Source organism: Colobus angolensis, unplaced genomic scaffold, assembly GCF_000951035.1.
Source record: "Colobus angolensis palliatus isolate OR3802 unplaced genomic scaffold, Cang.pa_1.0 Scaffold97, whole genome shotgun sequence".
Taxonomy (NCBI): Eukaryota; Metazoa; Chordata; class Mammalia; order Primates; family Cercopithecidae; genus Colobus; species Colobus angolensis.
This window is the reverse complement of record NW_012123709.1, coordinates 1,470,438-1,489,199: the sequence shown is the minus strand read 5'-3', so window position 1 is coordinate 1,489,199 and position 18,762 is coordinate 1,470,438. Positions and strand designations below refer to the sequence as shown.

The 18,762-nt window shown below is 44.6% G+C and overlaps 1 protein-coding gene across 2 annotated transcripts; it reads left to right on the top strand.

The window, feature by feature from the left end:
- The first annotated feature begins 204 nt into the window (after positions 1–204).
- THBS1 (thrombospondin 1) lies at positions 205–18,646 on the top strand. 2 transcript variants are annotated; one of them, XM_011932647.1, is made up of 22 exons: positions 205–496; positions 1,097–1,192; positions 1,469–2,028; positions 2,888–2,963; positions 3,263–3,462; positions 3,575–3,697; positions 4,756–4,849; positions 6,627–6,800; positions 7,320–7,496; positions 7,804–7,977; positions 8,237–8,364; positions 8,480–8,632; positions 9,090–9,308; positions 9,796–9,903; positions 10,474–10,633; positions 10,788–10,906; positions 12,556–12,790; positions 12,988–13,215; positions 13,383–13,654; positions 14,083–14,180; positions 14,284–14,423; positions 15,333–18,646. In XM_011932647.1, exons 2-22 carry the CDS (start codon positions 1,126–1,128, stop codon positions 15,338–15,340), a joined length of 3,513 nt encoding a protein of 1,170 aa, XP_011788037.1. In that variant the 5' UTR covers positions 205–496; positions 1,097–1,125; the 3' UTR covers positions 15,341–18,646. The 2 variants fall into 2 exon arrangements, with proteins under 2 accessions (XP_011788037.1, XP_011788038.1); XM_011932648.1 differs by having other exon boundaries at positions 980–1,192.
- Positions 18,647–18,762: the final 116 nt, after the last annotated feature.

Here is an 18,762-nt window from a genome sequence, read left to right as displayed (position 1 = left end):
CCCACCCCGCGGGCCCTCCTGGGTGGTCGCCCCAGCCCCGTCCTTGCTCGGGATGCTCGCTGATCACCCCGAGCCCGCGTGGCGCAAGAGCGCGAGCGCCTAGCCCGTGCGCGCCAAGGCTGCGTGGGCGGGCACCGACTTTTCTGAGAAGTTCCAGCGCTCCCAAGCCCCGACCCCCGCCCCCTTCACTTTCTAGCTGGAAAGTTGCGCGCCAGGCAGCGGGGGGCGGAGAGAGGAGCCCAGACTGGCCCCCCTCCCGCTTCCTGCCCGGCCGCCGCCCATTGGCCGGAGGAATCCCCAGGAATGCGAGCGCCCCTTTAAAAGCGCGCTGCTCCTCCGCCTTGCCAGCCACTGCGCCCGAGCTGGCCTGCGAGTTCGGGGCTCCTGCCTCTCTCCCGGCGCAACCTCCACTTCGGACGCACAGGCGGTCCCCGCGCCCCTCCAGCCTTCGCCGTCCTCTCCACCGCTCCCGGCCGCCGCGCTCCGGTACACACAGGTAAGTCGCCCCCGGCGGCCGCCGAGGACCAAAGCTGCCGGGGACATCCACCCGGAGCGCTGAGGCTTCAGTCCCTCTGGTGGACCCCGGAACCCACACTCTCCCCGCTCTCCTGCCCCAGCCCGCCCCTCTCGGCCGCTGGAGGACTCTTCGGGACAAGGCTCCAGAGCCATCCTCTCCAGCCTTGGGGTTCACAAACCAACTCATCAGGACACCCCAAGATTTCTTTACTCTCTGAAGTTCTCCTTAAGCCTTTGTATCAGCACTCCAGGGAAGAGTCTGTACTTCCCCGTGCCCTCCCTGCAACTCCAGACTACATTCCTGATCTTGTTCACCTTCGACTTCCCAAAAGCCCCCAAATTGTTGGTCTTGCGCCCCGCACACTTTAAAACCAGCATCTCTTTCCTCCACGTCTGTCTGTCTGTCTCTCCCTCTCTCTCTCTTACGCTCTCTGGAAAGTAATCCTGTTGTCCTTCATTTCAGCAAATGCGGGGTCAAAGAGGGATGGTCCCGGCCCTGTCCCCATGCCCAGCCCGGTTTCTGCCCACCCTCCCTGCCTAACTGATCTCTGACCTTGGGCTCTTGTGCTTCCTGCTATAGGATCCCTGCTGGGCACCAACAGCTCCACCATGGGGCTGGCCTGGGGACTAGGCGTCCTGTTCCTGTTGCATGTGTGTGGCACCAACCGCATTCCAGGTGAGTGTGTGTGGCACCTTTAGGGGAGGGAGGGACGAAGAAGGGGGGCTGGCTACCCCAGGTGTGCCCCTTCACATGCTGTCCTCTCCCAGCTCCTTTGCTCTTGAGCCTGACTGGACATCAGGACGCAGCTTCACTCTGATCCTGGTGTTTATTCAGCTCTTTCAGTGGCTGCCAGTTTTCACCCCAGCCCTTTGTCTCCACCCCTAAGGACTCAGCCCCCTACCGCTGGTCCCAGCCTCCAAAGCTCACTATGTGTTCCTTCCTGCCTAACAGAGTCTGGGGGAGACAACAGCGTGTTTGACATCTTTGAACTCACCGGGGCTGCCCGCAAGGGGTCTGGGCGCCGACTGGTGAAGGGTCCTGACCCTTCCAGCCCAGCCTTCCGCATCGAGGATGCCAACCTGATCCCCCCTGTGCCTGATGACAAGTTCCAAGACCTGGTGGATGCTGTGCGGGCAGAGAAGGGTTTCCTGCTTCTGGCCTCCCTGAGGCAGATGAAGAAGACCCGGGGCACGCTGCTGGCCCTGGAGCGGAAAGACCACTCCGGCCAGGTCTTCAGCGTGGTGTCCAACGGCAAGGCGGGCACCCTGGACCTCAGCCTGACCGTCCAAGGAAAGCAGCACGTGGTGTCTGTGGAAGAAGCTCTCCTGGCAACCGGCCAGTGGAAGAGCATCACCCTGTTTGTGCAGGAAGACAGGGCCCAGCTGTACATCGACTGTGAAAAGATGGAGAATGCCGAGTTGGACGTCCCCATCCAAAGCGTCTTCACCAGAGACCTGGCCAGCATCGCCAGACTCCGCATCGCAAAGGGGGGCGTCAATGACAATTTCCAGGTGAGGCTTCTTCTCTGAGCCCTGCTCCGTGGGATCATCTGCTAGACAGGTGACCTGCCAGGAGGGCTACAGGAAATCCTGTCTCTAAAGCAGCAGTTCTCAGATTTTAGGCTGCATGAGCATCACCTGGAGGGCTTGTGAAAGCTCACCCTGCTGCACCCCAGCCCCAGAGTTTGGGATTCTGTAAAACTGCAACTCTAATAAGTACCAGGTGATGCTGATGCTGGTAGTCTGGAAAGCACACTCTGAAAACTACTCAAGGAAACAAGAAATGGTTTTCCTTTAGCAATCAGCCTGTTCAAGCCTTAGATACTCCCTAGGCTCTTAAGAAAATAGCTTATTTCAAATGCATTCCCCCAATTTTAATCTTGTTTGAAATGGATACTTTCTATGGGCAGAATCAGTACCACTTTGCTATTGCATTCCTCATGGGGATGCAGCTGGTCTCACATAAAAGGTTAAAATAGCAGTTAGTTGTTGCTGTTACAGCTTCATCTGTGCCTTAACTTCTAGATCTTTGCAACGGTGGCTTTGAACTCCCACATTTAACTCTTTGACACTGGAAAGTGTCATTTTATCCTCTGGGCTTAGGATCAGATTCCATTTCCTGTGTACCCAAGTAGGCTGATAACTGAATTCTTTGTAAAATACTCAAGACTTGGCAGAAGTCACAATTAAGATTTTGAAGTTGTTTGGCAATTTATGTTGCTGTGTTATTTTGACATAGTGATCTTAAGACAGCTCTTTGAAGCTTTTAGAACATCTTTTGTATGCTTTTCCTAGAATAGAGACAGTCCCCCCCAACCCCATCCCCACCCCCCTCAGCATTCTACAGGTAATGTGTATCCTCTGTCCACAGGGGGTGCTGCAGAATGTGAGGTTTGTCTTTGGAACCACACCAGAAGACATCCTCAGGAACAAAGGCTGCTCCAGCTGTGAGTACCCCTCTATTTTTAGGGCACATAGGGAAATCGGGGGGAAATTCCACCAAAAACAGGCTGAGGAATTTAGCAATAGTGGTTGTACATAAATTACCCCCAGTAAAATCATTAAGAGGCATACAAAAGTGACCTCAAGGGGTATCATACACACACACATATACACACATGTGCGCTTACACGCCACCCCTCTACGTGCATCCTTCACACCAAATGAAATGTCTTCTACCACTAAGAACTCAAGAGGCTGGTTGGTAAGAGTCTCTCTTTGAAGTTTTCATTTTGTTTCTTGCCAGCTACCAGTGTCCTCCTCACCCTTGACAACAACGTGGTGAATGGTTCCAGCCCTGCCATCCGCACTAACTACATTGGCCACAAGACAAAGGACCTGCAAGCCATCTGCGGCATCTCCTGTGATGAGCTGTCCAGCATGGTCCTGGAACTCAGGGGCCTGCGCACCATTGTGACCACGCTGCAGGACAGCATCCGCAAAGTGGTCAGTGACCTCTGCACCCAGCCCATTAGCATGAACCCTGGCAGGTTTACAACAGATGGTCCCAAATGACTGAAAATGGGGGTGGACACTAATGATATTCTCTCCCATTCAGACTGAAGAGAACAAAGAGTTGGCCAATGAGCTGAGGCGGCCTCCCCTGTGCTATCACAACGGAGTTCAGTACAGAAATAACGAGGAATGGACTGTTGATAGCTGCACCGAGTGCCGCTGTCAGGTAAGCAGTCTTCACCAACCAGAATAAGAATCGACAGCTTTTGTTTGAACCTACATCTTTGGGGAAATACCCAAATCGCCACAGAGATTCTTTTTATGTTCCATGGCCTGATACCAAAGTGTTTTTTTCTTTTTCTTTAAGATGCAATTATGGCATCTATAAATTCTTCTTTAAACTCTCAGATGGTTTATCAAAGTATTAATTACACCCCAGGCTAAGTATCTAAGAGAATGAATCTACTAAGACATCTGAATGATTTACCTACCTTAGTTCAAAGACTAAGTGTTGAATTTCAGGTAAATAAAACCTGCTTGGAACATTCATTTTTTTTTCCCCAACCCCGATTTATATTCAGTTTTGGCATAAGTTCTCTTGGTAGACTAGCAATTGTTTTTCACATCACTTAGCCTGACACTGTTAGGATGTTACTGTCTACTTGGCTCAGATGGCACTCTCAGCTGTGTGTGATTCACTCTAGCATTCCCCCATGCCAGTGGCCAGTGAGTTTGGAGGTTCACCTGGCTTATCTATTAATAGCAAAGTATTTGAATTTGCTTAAATACAAATCACAGATGACTGGCTTTGGGAACCAACTTCATTAAATTCCCGTTCTTTTCCAGTATAGAGACAGATCACGGATCTATAGATGAGAAAAAAAAATGCTTGTAGATCTTCCTTCCTCCCCCCAAACACATAATATAAAAATGTAAAAGTCCTGGCTGAATTTCCTGAGTTTGATTTCAGACATAGATTTGGCCCATGATGTTGGTTGGTTCCTCTGCTATACATTCTTCGTACTGTAACTTCCACCCTTGACTAAGTAGCAATTAAAAAGAACTTTCCAAGCAATGGAGTGACACGTCAGCTAGCACTAGAACTGTCTCTACGATAGTGGTGGTTGCAAATATGACAGAGACAGATCTTCTATGAAAATCGTTCCACTAGAGCATTGACAGCCCTGACCATGTTTTGGCTTGTAAAGGAAATGTTACAGGATGTAGACTTCTGAACGCAACATGCTCAGCAGCCTGTTCCCCTCACACTCTCTTGCCCTGCAGAACTCAGTTACCATCTGCAAAAAGGTGTCCTGTCCCATCATGCCCTGCTCCAATGCCACAGTTCCTGATGGAGAATGCTGCCCTCGCTGTTGGCGTAAGTTCCTCAAATGGCGTAACTATTCTTCAGTGACTAGATCAGTTCTACATACACCCTAGAGAGCCGAGCACAACACTGGAGCCCCACCCCCATCTCCGTCATGCTTTCATTCAGTTTCTGGCTGCAGCAGCTGGTTAACTGACAGCTTATCTGCTGTACACAGCCCAAAACTCCATTATCAGTACATCATAATTACCCCATCTGGATTGCAGTAATGGCAGTGAAGATCTTGGTATAGCTCATTAATTCTGATTTTTTTGCTTTGAGGAAAAGAGATGAAGATGTGGCAGCAACTGCTCTAAGTTGACTGCTTTTAGAATTTGACCTTAGTGGCACAGAGTTAAGAAAAATCTGCTCACCAGAGATACTGACAGGCTTATTGTGTGAGCTGGCCTGATGGGGCCTGGAAGTTTTGCCCCTTTTATCTGTAGGGATAAGAGGGCCTAAGAGAATAACAGCAATTTGAGCTCCAGAGCACCAAAAGAAATAAGGCATGATATTGTTCCATGGCACCTTATCCCTGGCTTTTGTTACCAGTAAAATTAATGACTTTGCTGAGACAATATTTAATGTAGCAGGTACAAGTTATAAAAGTGATTCATCACAACTGAGATAAGGAAGAAAACAGAAAAACAGCACGTGCCCTTCACACACACACACAGACACACACACACACACATACCTTTGTCACAGCTCAGAATAACCAGTTCCATCCAGGGATCATATTCACGATACTGGCACGGTAATGATCGTTTTTACATCTATTTTCTGTTCCGCATTCACTTGAGATGTGCGTTCAAAGGAACAAAGCTAGCTGGAGGTAGCAAAGTTCTGAACTTGAATCAGGGATTGCTAAGAAAACTTACAACTAATGTCCAAAGAAAATAAGTTCTTTGTCTTCTGTCGGATACAGCTAGATGTGATTGTAGCCGTGGTGCCTGGGCAGATGGTAAACAAACATGCTGTCCTCTTATGACAATATGTGCAGAGAAGGCCCCAAATGCTGGGGTGAGAGGAACAACAAACTGACTAACTCATGGCCGAGTTGGAGCCAGAGCCAACAACAGCTCGGCTGCCTTCAAACTCATCTGTCGAACACATGGTGTATGGCTCCCCTGACGGAAACGACTCCTGTAAGCTTCCTCAGACTCACGCATTCCTGGATCTGAGACTGGAAATGCCTACCTAGATATCTTAAGTCAGTAGAGGAAAACTCATTGGCATTGCTGAGAGGAGAAAGGAAAAGCAATGAATAGGAGAGCATACACTCTGTGGGAAGGCTCAGCTGTACTGAGCCAGGCAAAGCATCCGATTACCCCACTGCTGTACACATCATGACCTGGGGTAAATCCCTGGGCCGCCGGCCTAAGAAGTATGTTGCTTTTCATCCTGTATAACGGCAACTTTGTACCAGCTCATACTATGTTCTAGAGAGCTCACGTACAGCACGGTGACCGTAGTTAATAATACTGGATTGTATGCTTAAAATTTGCTAAGGGAGTAGATCTTAAGTCATCAAAAAAAAGTAACTGTAAGATGATGGAGGCGTGTTAACTAGCTTGACAGTGGTAATCACAATACATGTGTGTATCAAAACAACATATTATACACCTTAAATGTCTATCGTCTTTGTCAATTACACCTCAGTAAAGCCAAAAAGAAAGAAATGTATTGCTTTTCACCCTCAGGCAAGTGGAGGGCACTGAACAGAGCCCTCTGAAGAACAGCTTGTCCTAACCATCGTGTACCTGATGAACCTCTGTTTCCCCTGCAGCCAGTGACTCTGCGGACGATGGCTGGTCTCCATGGTCTGAGTGGACCTCCTGTTCTACGAGCTGTGGCAACGGAATTCAGCAGCGCGGCCGCTCCTGTGATAGCCTCAACAACCGATGTGAGGGCTCCTCGGTCCAGACACGCACCTGCCACATTCAGGAGTGCGACAAGAGATGTGAGCATCTTGGCCTCTTAGGGACGTGGAGAACTGACCTGTCCTTGTTGTCGTCACCGAGGGCAGTTCCACAGCATGCACATTAAGAACATGGGTTCTAGGATTTCTGGATCCCAATCCCACTGCTTCCCTGTGCACCCTTGAGCACAGCTTACCCTCTCTGAGGCTGTTTTCTCATTCGCAACTTGGAGATAATGATAGTTCTTGATAAGTTTATCTTGAGCATTTTCTTTAGCTACTGCATGTAAAGCAGTTAACATTGAGTTTGGTTCGTGGTAAGCACCCTGTAAATGTTAGGATATTAACAGCAACCCATAAAAACAGCTAACTTATCCGTTCTCTGGTAGAAAACGTTCCATGTTGACATTTGGGCCTGTGGCCAGGAGCCAATTTCTACCGTACACTGGGTTTAGTTGCCATTGACCGTTTCCTGGAAATAACGTGTGTGCTCCTGATGAGGGATTCTATTTGGTTATCTCTAAGCCAAAACCATTTGTGACCACCAACTTTGTACTTTAGTTAAACAGGATGGTGGCTGGAGCCACTGGTCCCCGTGGTCATCTTGTTCTGTGACTTGTGGTGACGGTGTGATCACAAGGATCCGGCTCTGCAACTCTCCCAGCCCCCAGATGAACGGGAAACCCTGTGAAGGCGAAGCACGGGAGACCAAAGCCTGCAAGAAAGACGCCTGCCCCAGTAAGTGTGAGCTCAGCTGCAAGGCTGAGCACGGGCAGCAGCTCCGCCCAGCTGGTTGCCTGGTATCTGCAGCCTGCAGTTCAGTGGGTCATAGAGCAGGAAGGTTACCTACTAGAGAAACAAACAGAAGCAAAGTCCTGCATGCTCAGCAACTTCTTTTAATGAAAACCAAACTCACCCTCTTCCCCAGCATTCTTTCCATGTGTCAGAGGAGCAGAGGTTTCTTGAACGGGCTTAGGAGAGTCTATGACAAGGGAGGGATTTGAAAGTTGATCTTAATTGTTGCCTGTGGTTCATTTTCTTACAGTCAATGGAGGCTGGGGTCCTTGGTCACCATGGGACATCTGTTCTGTCACCTGTGGAGGAGGGGTACAGAAACGTAGCCGGCTCTGCAACAACCCCACACCCCAGTTTGGAGGCAAGGACTGCATTGGTGATGTGACAGAAAACCAGATCTGCAACAAGCAGGACTGTCCAATTGGTGAGCCACGCAGCCCAGGATGAAATGACCTAGGAGCTTTGCTATTTTACTGAATGCTGCAGTCAGCATTCGAGGAGATTCCAGCTTGGTTAGTCCTGAGTGATCTGATTGTGCTAAGATGCAGGTGGACAACATAAATCCCAACAAGTTATCAGTTCCCCATACCCTATAATATCTTACACTGTGTTAAGTGCTCAGCATGGCAGTATGGCATCTTAGGCTAACCATTACTGTGCCCGTCCCTCTCTCCTTGTCTCAGATGGATGCCTGTCCAATCCCTGCTTTGCCGGTGTGAAGTGTACTAGCTACCCTGATGGCAGCTGGAAATGTGGTGCTTGTCCCCCTGGTTACAGTGGAAATGGCATCCAGTGCACAGATGTTGATGAGGTGAGGAACTGATGCGGCTCCGAGTTTCTGGATCTAGGAAAGCAGCTAACCCGTGCAGTCGCTTCCTTATGGCAGTGACTTCTGAACACGAAGCACGCTCTTATTTCCTCCATAGTGCAAAGAAGTGCCTGATGCCTGCTTCAACCACAACGGAGAGCACAGGTGTAAGAATACGGACCCCGGCTACAACTGCCTGCCCTGCCCCCCGCGCTTCACCGGCTCACAGCCCTTTGGCCAGGGCGTCGAATATGCCACAGCCAACAAACAGGTACAGTCAGCTAGACGAGTAAACCAGAGGAGAGGAGAGCTGTCCTTGACCAAAACAACTAGGAGAGGGAGGAATGTAATTTCATACCATTCACGAAAAAAAAAAAAAAAAAGGGCGAGGAGATGAATGTACAGTCTAGTTTTAGAAATGTGACTAGAAAATCCATGGTAAATCCTGCAGGGGAAAAATAGTCTACCATATTTAAAAATGCTGCTCTGGAATAAGTTGTGAGCAGATGGACTTGTAAATGCCTAGGTGCTGAGCAAATTCAAGAAAAAGAAACATAAAGCAAAGTTCGCCTACAGCCTCAGGGAGAATGGGGAGGAACAGAGGTAACCCACATTCTTCCAAATGGAGCCTCTGTCTGCTCAGAGATGACGGGGATCTGGACTGTTGTTTCCATGAAATCTGGGGATTCTTGAAAGCTCTGGGTAACAACAGGATGGTGTGCCCTCAGGTGTGCAAGCCCCGTAACCCCTGCACGGATGGAACCCACGACTGCAACAAGAACGCCAAGTGCAACTACCTGGGCCACTACAGCGACCCCATGTACCGCTGCGAGTGCAAGCCCGGCTACGCTGGCAACGGCATCATCTGCGGGGAGGACACAGACCTGGATGGCTGGCCCAATGAGAACCTGGTGTGCGTGGCCAATGCGACTTACCACTGCAAAAAGGTAGATCCAGGTCCCTTGGGTGCCTCCAGAAAGGGGGCCCATCACCTTATCAAAACACAGGCTAAGGAATTTTAAATACTTAAAGTCTGGACATGAAACTAAAAGATGAAATCTCCCAAAGGTAGAGGGGCAGTAATTCCGATGAAAATCAGTATCACTTGGTGCCAAAAACATGAACAGGCTCTTTTGGGCAACTGTGTTCCACAGTCAACTCTTCTGTCCAAAATAAAGTTCAGTACTCTATCCAAACACCAGCAAAACATGACTTGTGTTCACAACATCTATAAAGCCTAGAGCATTTACACAAATTCTGTAGGTATATCCCCCAAGAAAAGTGTTACTTTCTTGTCTTCCCATAAAAAAACATATGCTGTTACTGAGCCGAATTCTGTTCTGTTTCTATCTGGAATTCCAGGTACACTCCTCGTGCATGAGCTGAGCATGAGGAAGGCGACTGAAGCAGTGATATCTGTCTTCTCTTTCCTAGGATAATTGCCCCAACCTCCCCAACTCAGGCCAGGAAGACTATGACAAGGATGGAATTGGTGATGCCTGTGATGATGACGATGACAATGATAAAATTCCAGATGACCGGGTAAAAACAGTTTTCCATCCCGTTTTCATCTTTTTAATTCAGCAACAGCCTGAAACACTTCAGGATTCAAGGCAATTACATGGCTATAGCAAAAAATATACCAAATCAATACACAGGATAATTAGAAATTATTCATTGTGTTCCAGTAGTTTAAGGATGTAGATGTTGCCAAGAAAATTTTTAAATGAGGGTTTTGTTTTTCATCAGAACTGTTTTTCTCTGCACTTGAGAAATTATAATGCATAAACAAATGTCACTTTGTTCCCTAGATTCATTTCAAATGTCACATCGAAATGACAGTAAAATTGACTTTGGGCACACTACGAACTGAGATGATGGGATTATATTCTACATCTCACTAACTTCTAACCCATGGGGACCCATTTTTTAACTATGTCCTTTTAACTTTCGTAGCGATCATTTTACACTGAGTACTCAATTAGCCTATCCACAAAGTAGAAAGTAATCATTGCCGATTTTCGCAGCTTTAGACGTATTACGCACGTGGTTTGAGGCCTGAGCTGTTTTCAGGGACAACACTGTTAAGCGCTCCATTTCTTCTCTTTGCAGGACAACTGTCCATTCCATTACAACCCAGCTCAGTATGACTATGACAGAGATGACGTGGGAGACCGCTGTGACAACTGTCCCTACAACCACAACCCAGATCAGGCAGACACAGACAGCAATGGGGAAGGAGACGCCTGTGCTGCAGACATTGACGGGGACGGTAAGGTGCTGCCTGATCAGCGGGCCCGCGGGAGCCAGGGACATGCACCGCTTTCCAAACTTACTTCTGTCTAGTCCTGGCTATTAGTATGCACTGTGGTGGACACATGCAAGGCTGGAGAACCTAGCTCTTATTTGTCCCTTGTTCTCTTCAGGTATCCTCAATGAGCGGGACAACTGCCAGTACGTCTACAATGTGGACCAGAGAGACACGGATATGGATGGGGTTGGAGATCAGTGTGACAACTGCCCCCTGGAACACAATCCAGATCAGGTAGGTGGACTCCTTTCAGAGTCTTTCAGTAAACTGTTGGAATAGTCCTTTCATGGCCTTTGAAAAACGAGCTTAACGAAGTTCAACCATTTTCATTACCGTGGCTCCCTGGGTTCTCACAGCCAACTGGGATATGTTCATGTAAATAATTTGCCTGATGTGAGCTCCTTGCACAGAGTCTCACAGATCTTTAGCATGAAGATCTCGTAACTTCAGCCTTACCTTCTGTAAGAAGGGCTATTGGACTTGCTCAGCATGGTCTACCATTGTTAAGATAAATTATACAAAGCAGAGATTTGTGACTGACAACTGTACAATAATATTAATCATATGTAATACTAAGAGATGGAAAAATAAATGTGCACAAGCAAAATAACCATTTTCATGGCTAATGATGTAATCTAGCTCTAAGAAAATCATCAAACTAAGGATATGTCCAAAACTCGGAGAAACCCCATTTCTTTGTCATTCTTCAAAAGTTTCTGGCATTACGAACATTCTTTACCTATGCTAAGGAGCGCTACACATCAACATTACACAGAACGGGCTCTCTGTCTGAAAGTCTTTCTTTCTTGTGTAACTGCCCATCATTTTCTAAGGATAAAATTTAAGGCTTTTTTCCCCCTAAAATGAATTGTTCTGGAAGCTTAGAAACCAGCTTTTTTTTAATGGTAAATTTTTATAAGATTAAAGAAATGAGGAAATCCAGCTTCTCCCTCCTAAGATTTGTTCCTGTGAAGTCTTGTCAAGCATAAAACAGTAGGATGAATGGCTCTGGGGCCATCAAAAGCTTGAATGATCTGGGTTAGCTTTGCTGATCAGATGGCATTGATAATCATTTATTTTGAGTTTGAAACTTACCATAAATTAAATTTCAATATCATGTAACCTCACTGGATGAGTTTTTGATGCCTCAGATAAGAATAAATTTTACAACAAAATTCAAGCATGATGTAAAAATCTGATAAGCAAAGACCATAAATACTGGCAAGAAGAATTCCAGTGTGTATATAAACAGTCCCTAAGCATCCCATGCATTTTGAATAAAGTACTCTGAGAAAAACTGTTTTTGGAAAAATTTAGAGTTTGACTTTACCTGAGCCTACAGGTGACAATCCTTATAGATACTAGGTGTATAAAATCAAATGCCTAAAAGAAAAAGCCAAAGTAATTTATCCCTGTCATTAACGCTACCCAGACAGTATACAACGCAGAGACCATCTTTTGCCATCTTTCCAGGACTTAGAGAAATTGACATGTCAACAGTTTTACAACTGAAACCTTCTAAGGAAATTCTCTGTTAAAGTATCCAGAGAATTTCATTTAACATTAAACAGTTAACAGTTAACATTTCATTTCATCTTTAAAAATTAAATAACTCTATTTGATTTTATTTAGAAAGTTTTATATTTAAAACATTTTTAAATTATCTCTTCTCAGATTTTTGTAAGAAAACAAGAACAAAGGAAAAAAACATTTAAAATGTAATTGCTACTATTGCTATCTTTCTGCAGGAGTATATAAATAGACATGAAACCCCACTGGCTGTATCAAACAATGAAGAATTTTCCCTGTGGTGGGGGCATAAGTTATCTTTAACGTGAATGGTTTATAATGCAATTTACCCTCCATTTACATCCCTCTTTCAGCTGGACTCTGACTCAGACCGCATTGGAGATACCTGTGACAACAATCAGGATATTGATGAAGATGGCCACCAGAACAATCTGGACAACTGTCCCTATGTGCCCAATGCCAACCAGGCTGACCATGACAAAGACGGCAAGGGAGATGCCTGTGACCACGATGATGACAACGATGGCATTCCTGATGACAGGGACAACTGCAGACTCGTGCCCAATCCCGACCAGAAGGATTCTGACGGTGAGTCAGGGGAGCCACTTTCTGAGAGAGGGACTGCTGGCACGGCTGTGTAGATTGAGGAAATGAAAACAAGGCTCAAAGCATTTGAGAGGATGAAGGGACCAAATGCCAACTTAGACAAGATAGTGACATTTCTGACACCAGTAATAATAATAGCACTTCAGAATTTTGCTGAACTCTTGCTTTTCTGACCTCAGGTGATGGTCGAGGTGATGCTTGCAAAGATGATTTTGACCATGACAATGTGCCAGACATTGATGACATCTGTCCTGAGAATGTTGACATCAGTGAGACCGATTTCCGCCGATTCCAGATGATTCCTCTGGATCCCAAAGGGACATCCCAAAATGACCCTAACTGGGTTGTACGCCATCAGGGCAAAGAACTCGTCCAGACCGTCAACTGTGATCCTGGACTCGCTGTAGGTGAGTAGTGAGTTCTTAGATCAAGAGGCTGATGCATACATGGGGAAAAACAAATAGAAAACCTGGCAGTTGTACCTATCCCTGCGGGTGCTGAGGATGTCTGGGAACATGACGGAGAACCTTCTGAAGGCTGCAGGTTTTAACCTGGCTCTGGGCTCATCTTCCAGGTTATGACGAGTTTAATGCTGTGGACTTCAGTGGCACCTTCTTCATCAACACCGAAAGGGACGATGACTATGCTGGATTTGTCTTTGGCTACCAGTCCAGCAGCCGCTTCTATGTTGTGATGTGGAAGCAAGTCACCCAGTCCTACTGGGACACCAATCCCACGAGGGCTCAGGGGTACTCAGGCCTTTCTGTGAAAGTTGTGAACTCCACCACGGGGCCTGGCGAGCACCTGCGGAATGCCCTGTGGCACACAGGGAACACCCCTGGCCAGGTAAGAAGCAAAGTCCTACAGCAGACAGAGAGCTGATGGGTGCCTGACTAGCGATGGGGACACTGTGCTTTGACCAAGACTCCACCCAGGGAGTCTAAGAAAGTTCCCAGCATCACCAGCTGCAGCACTGAGCTCTGCTTTGTGAAAACATAACAGTGCCGAAAAGGGAGCTTGACCAAGAATTGCCCCGCAGATCCTAAGGTGCCTCCAGCCTTTTCAAACAAAAAACTCCTTCCCCCCTCTCTGTCTGCTTTATGTGCGCACTCAGTGGCACACAACAAATATGAGAGGGCTTGGAACAATTCCCCATTGCAGCCCTCTAACTTAGATCAGCTCGGCACCTTTCAAGCGTTGTTTCTGATGGAATGAAACAGACATCTTTACCTGAAGAAGCTGTGCTTCAACCTTTCCTTTTCCTTTTCCTTCAGGTGCGCACCCTGTGGCATGACCCTCGTCACATAGGCTGGAAAGATTTCACCGCCTACAGATGGCGTCTCAGCCACAGGCCAAAGACGGGTTTCATTAGGTATGATCGTACTGATTCAGTTTCACTTCAAGTCACACTAATGGACAAAAAGACAAAAGTATTAAAGAGCATCGTCACTAAACAAGACTTTTTTTCCCTGCAGAGTGGTGATGTATGAAGGGAAGAAAATCATGGCTGACTCAGGACCCATCTATGATAAAACCTATGCTGGTGGTAGACTAGGGTTGTTTGTCTTCTCTCAAGAAATGGTGTTCTTCTCCGACCTGAAATACGAATGTAGAGGTAAGAGCAACATCACCATGAATGTACACTGGACATCTCTATTGCAGACTAATATCAAGGATGACAGTCATGGGGGAGTCCAATGTAAAGACTGTTTCGGAGACAGGGTTATTTCTATTTTGCTTGTGAGGACACAAGGACAAAAATGGAATAATGCCTAGGCACTGTGGCTTATTAGTTACAGTATTAGTTTGCTTAGCAGTTTCTGCGCTGCTCATACACTGTGCAAAGGCAGGCTGCAGAAAAGCTCCTATACAATTTGGACTTCATTAATAATACTGTTCTTTACAATTATGTACTTATATATCTTACTGCTTGGCGTTTTATTCATGCCATCAGAGCACAAGTTAGAATTCCCAACTTTTCCCTGTATACAAAGAAGGGAGAGGAATGTTGCTTTCATATTGGCATGTTAAATTAATGTTTACTATTAAACTTAGCTTTTTTTTCCTTCATTCTTTTTTACTCAGTGATTACTTAAGCTTGCTGAGTCCAACACTGGCTCTACCACAAAATAAACACTTAATATATATTTACTGGGCCAAGGCCAGATACCGAAAAGATCAATCAGAGTAGAGAAAGAGTTGATTTTACACCAAAAAATCTAAATTATTAATGTAATTTTTGAGTCTGAATTTTTAAAATAAGACTCCCTAAACTTTTAACATTGAAAGCCTTGGAAAGCATAATATACGTTCTGGAAGGATCATGCCATGTTGGTCTCCTAGCATGAATGTCAGCTCATAAAATTAAATGCTAATATGCTTGAACAATCTTAAATTAGGCTTTTGTCATTAGAAAAGTAGAGCTATTCCTATATGGTTTAACTTATTAGCTGATACTAAGATGTCTGTGCTTTTATGAATTAGTTTTCATTTGTATATTTATTTATATTTGTTTATTTAACAGATCCCTAATCATCAAATTGTTGACTGAAAGACTGATGATAAACGAATGCTGGTATTGCACCTTCTGGAACTATGGGCTTGAGAAAACCCCCAGGATCACTTCTCCTTGCCTTCCTTTTTTTCTCTGCTTGCATCAGTGTGGACTCCTAGAACATGCGACCTGCCTCAAGAAAATGCAGTTTTCGAAAACAGACTCAGCATGCAGCCTCTAATGAATAAGACATCTTCCAAGCATATAAACAATTGCTTTGGTTTCCTTTTGAAAAAGCATCTACTTGCTTCAGTTGGGAAGGTGCCCATTCCACTCTGCCTTTGTCACAGAGCAGGGTGCTATTGTGAGGCCATCTCTGAGCAGTGGACTCAAAAGCATTTTCAGGCATGTCAGAGAAGGGAGGACTCACTAGACTTAGCAAACAAAACCACCCTGACATCCTCCTTCAGGAACACGGGGAGCAGAGGCCAAAGCACTAAGGGGAGGGCGCATACCTGAGACGACTGTATGGACAAAATACGGAGGAACTGTTACATGTTCGGTACTAAGTCATTTTCAGGGGATTGAAAGACTATTGCTGGATTTCATGATGCTGACTGGTGTTAGCTGATTAACCCATGTAAATAGACACTTAAATAGAAACAGGAAAGGGAGAGAAAGACTGGCTTCTGGACTTCCTCCCTGATCCCCACCCCTTACTTGTCACCTGCAGTGGCCAGAATTAGGGAATCCGAATCAAACCAGTGTAAGGCAGTGCTGGCTGCCATTGCCTGGTCACATTGAAATTGGTGGTTTCATTCTGGATGTAGCTTATGCAGATGTAGCAGGAAAATAGGAAAACCTACCATCTCAGTGAGCACCAGCTGCCTCCCAAAGCAGGGGCAGCCATGCTTGTATTTTAATGGTTACAAAGGCACAAAATTATTGTCAACCTAACTAAAACATTCCTTTTCTCTTTTTTCCTGAATTATCATGGACTTTTCTAATTCTCTCTTTTGGAGTGTAGATTTTTTTAAAATGCTTTACGATGTAAAATATTTATTTTTTACTTATTCTGGAAGATCTGGCTGAAGGATTATTCATGGAACAGGAAGAAGCGTAAAGACTATCCTTGTCATCTTTGTTGAGAGTCTTCGTGACTGTAAGATTGTAAATACAGATTATTTATTAACTCTGTTCTGCCTGGAATTTAGGCTTCATATGGAAAGTGTTTGAGAGCAAGTAGTTGACATTTATCAGCAAATCTCCTGCAAGAACAGCACAAGGAAAATCAGCCTCATGAGCTGCTCTGTGCCTTGTGCCCAGGGTGGATGGTATGGGATTCTTTTTTCTTTGTTTTATCTTTTCAAGTGGAATTAGTTGGTTATCCATTTGCAAATGTTTTAAATTGCAAAGAAAGCCATGAGGGCTTCAATACTGTTTTACCCCATCCCTTGTGCCTATTTCCAGGGAGAAGGAAAGCATATACACTTTTTTCTTCGATTTTTCCAAAAGAGAAAAAAAATGACAAAGGTGAAATTTACATACAAATATTACCTCATTTGTTGTGTGACTGAGTAAAGAATTTTTGGATCAAGCAGAAAGAGTTTAAGTGTCTAACAAACTTAAAGCTACTGTAGTACCTAAAAAGTCAATGTTGTACATAGTATAAAAACTCTGCAGAGAAGTATTCCCAATAAGGAAATAGCATTGAAATGTTAAATACAATTTCTGAAAGTTATGTGTTTTTTTTTTCTATCATTCTTGTATACCATTGCTTTATTTTTATAAATTATTTTCTCATTGCCATTGGAATAGATATCTCAGATTGTGTAGATATGCTATTTAAATAATTTATCAGGAAATACTGCCTGTAGAGTTAGTATTTCTATTTTTATATAATGTTTGCACACTGAATTGAAGAATTGTTGGTTTTTTTTTTTTTGGTTTTTTGTTTTGTTTTGTTTTTTTTGCTTTTGACCTCCCCCTATTTTTACTATTTGCCAATACCTTTTTCTAGGAATGTGCTTTTTTTGTACACATTTTTATCCATTTTACATTCTAAAGCAGTGTAAGTTGTATATTACTATTTCTTATGTACAAGGAACAATAAATCATATGGAAATTTATATTTATACTTACTGTATCCATGCTTATTTGTTCTCTACTGGCTTTATGTCATGAGGTATATGGGTAAATACCATTCATAAATCAATATAGCATATATAAAAATATTACAGTAAATCATAGCAACATTCACAGTTCGTATGTGATTTAGAAAGACTGAGTTGCTCAGGCCTAGGCTTAGAATTTGCTGGGTTTGTGGAATAAAAGAACAAAATGATACATTAGCCTGCCATATCAGAAACATATAAAGGAGGAATTATCCCTAAGTCAAGGGCCCCATAAGAATACAATCTCATATTAATGTCATTAGATGTCACTGAATCCTTTTCAAAGTGCAGTATGAAAACAAAGGGAAAAACACTGAAGCACACGCAACTCTTGCAGTGACATTTTCTGACCCAGGAATGATGCACTGGGTGGGCAACATGATTGCATGTTGTCAAGACACTTCAGAAGTAAATGTGGACGAGGGAGAAGCTGTCCTTGCAACGTTGAGCCAAGCATTACAGATACCACCTTTTGAAGAAGGAATAATAAGTTTAATCAGAAAAGATGACTAAAAAATGTACAATTTGGAAGGACTGCATAAAGGCGTGTGTGTCTAAATACAAATGATCGTGTGAAGAAAAGGCCCAAGTGTACCAATAAGCAGACCTTAACTTTTGGATGGGCCCATCATGAATGTGGAGTACTAATTTCTAGTTTTAATGAAAACAGATCAAAGAAGACATTTTATGAGTAGGTTAAAGGTCTGGCTTTGAGGTCTGTTAAACACTAGAAAGGACTGGCTGGGTGAGAGAAAATCTTCCTTGTTGATTTTTCACTCTCCTTCTATAAATACTCATCTTTCTGAGTAGCAATGATCACACATAAATGGAAATTGCCAAATCATTTTACAGTACCAAGGTGAAGAAGCAAGAACTAGAAAGTGTTGATAATCGCTGTGGAGTTAGGAAAACTGATCTAAAGGAAATAATTATTTGAAATGGCAAAGAATTAAATAGCATCATTCATTCTCAGACGAGCTCAACGTGTGAAGTGCTGGGAGATCATTCTAATTCATTCTTGGACAGTGAAGCAAAACTGACTGAAAATACCAAAATAAGACAGAAAAAGCGACTGGAAAGAGGAGCTTTTCTTCCAGGCATGTTCCAGCTTCACCCTAGGGCTGACCTTCAAATAATCAGGTTGTACTGAAATAAAGGACTTGTTAAAAATTAAAATTATGTCATTGAGATGATAGCTTTTTTCCTCCTCCAACAGTTTATTGTCATGTGTTGTGGGAGAGCTCACTTGAAGAGCAATAAACTCTAGGTCTTATAGGAATGTACAA

Excerpts from the sequence above, each read along its gene's own strand:
- THBS1 (XM_011932647.1), top strand. The coding sequence starts at position 1,126 with ATGGGGCTGGCCTGGGGACTAGGCGTCCTGTTCCTGTTGCATGTGTGT. Across the intron at positions 7,978-8,236 it reads CAAGCAGGACTGTCCAATTG|ATGGATGCCTGTCCAATCCC; the intron begins GTGAGCCACGCA and ends TCCTTGTCTCAG. Across the intron at positions 10,907-12,555 it reads TGGAACACAATCCAGATCAG|CTGGACTCTGACTCAGACCG; the intron begins GTAGGTGGACTC and ends TCCCTCTTTCAG.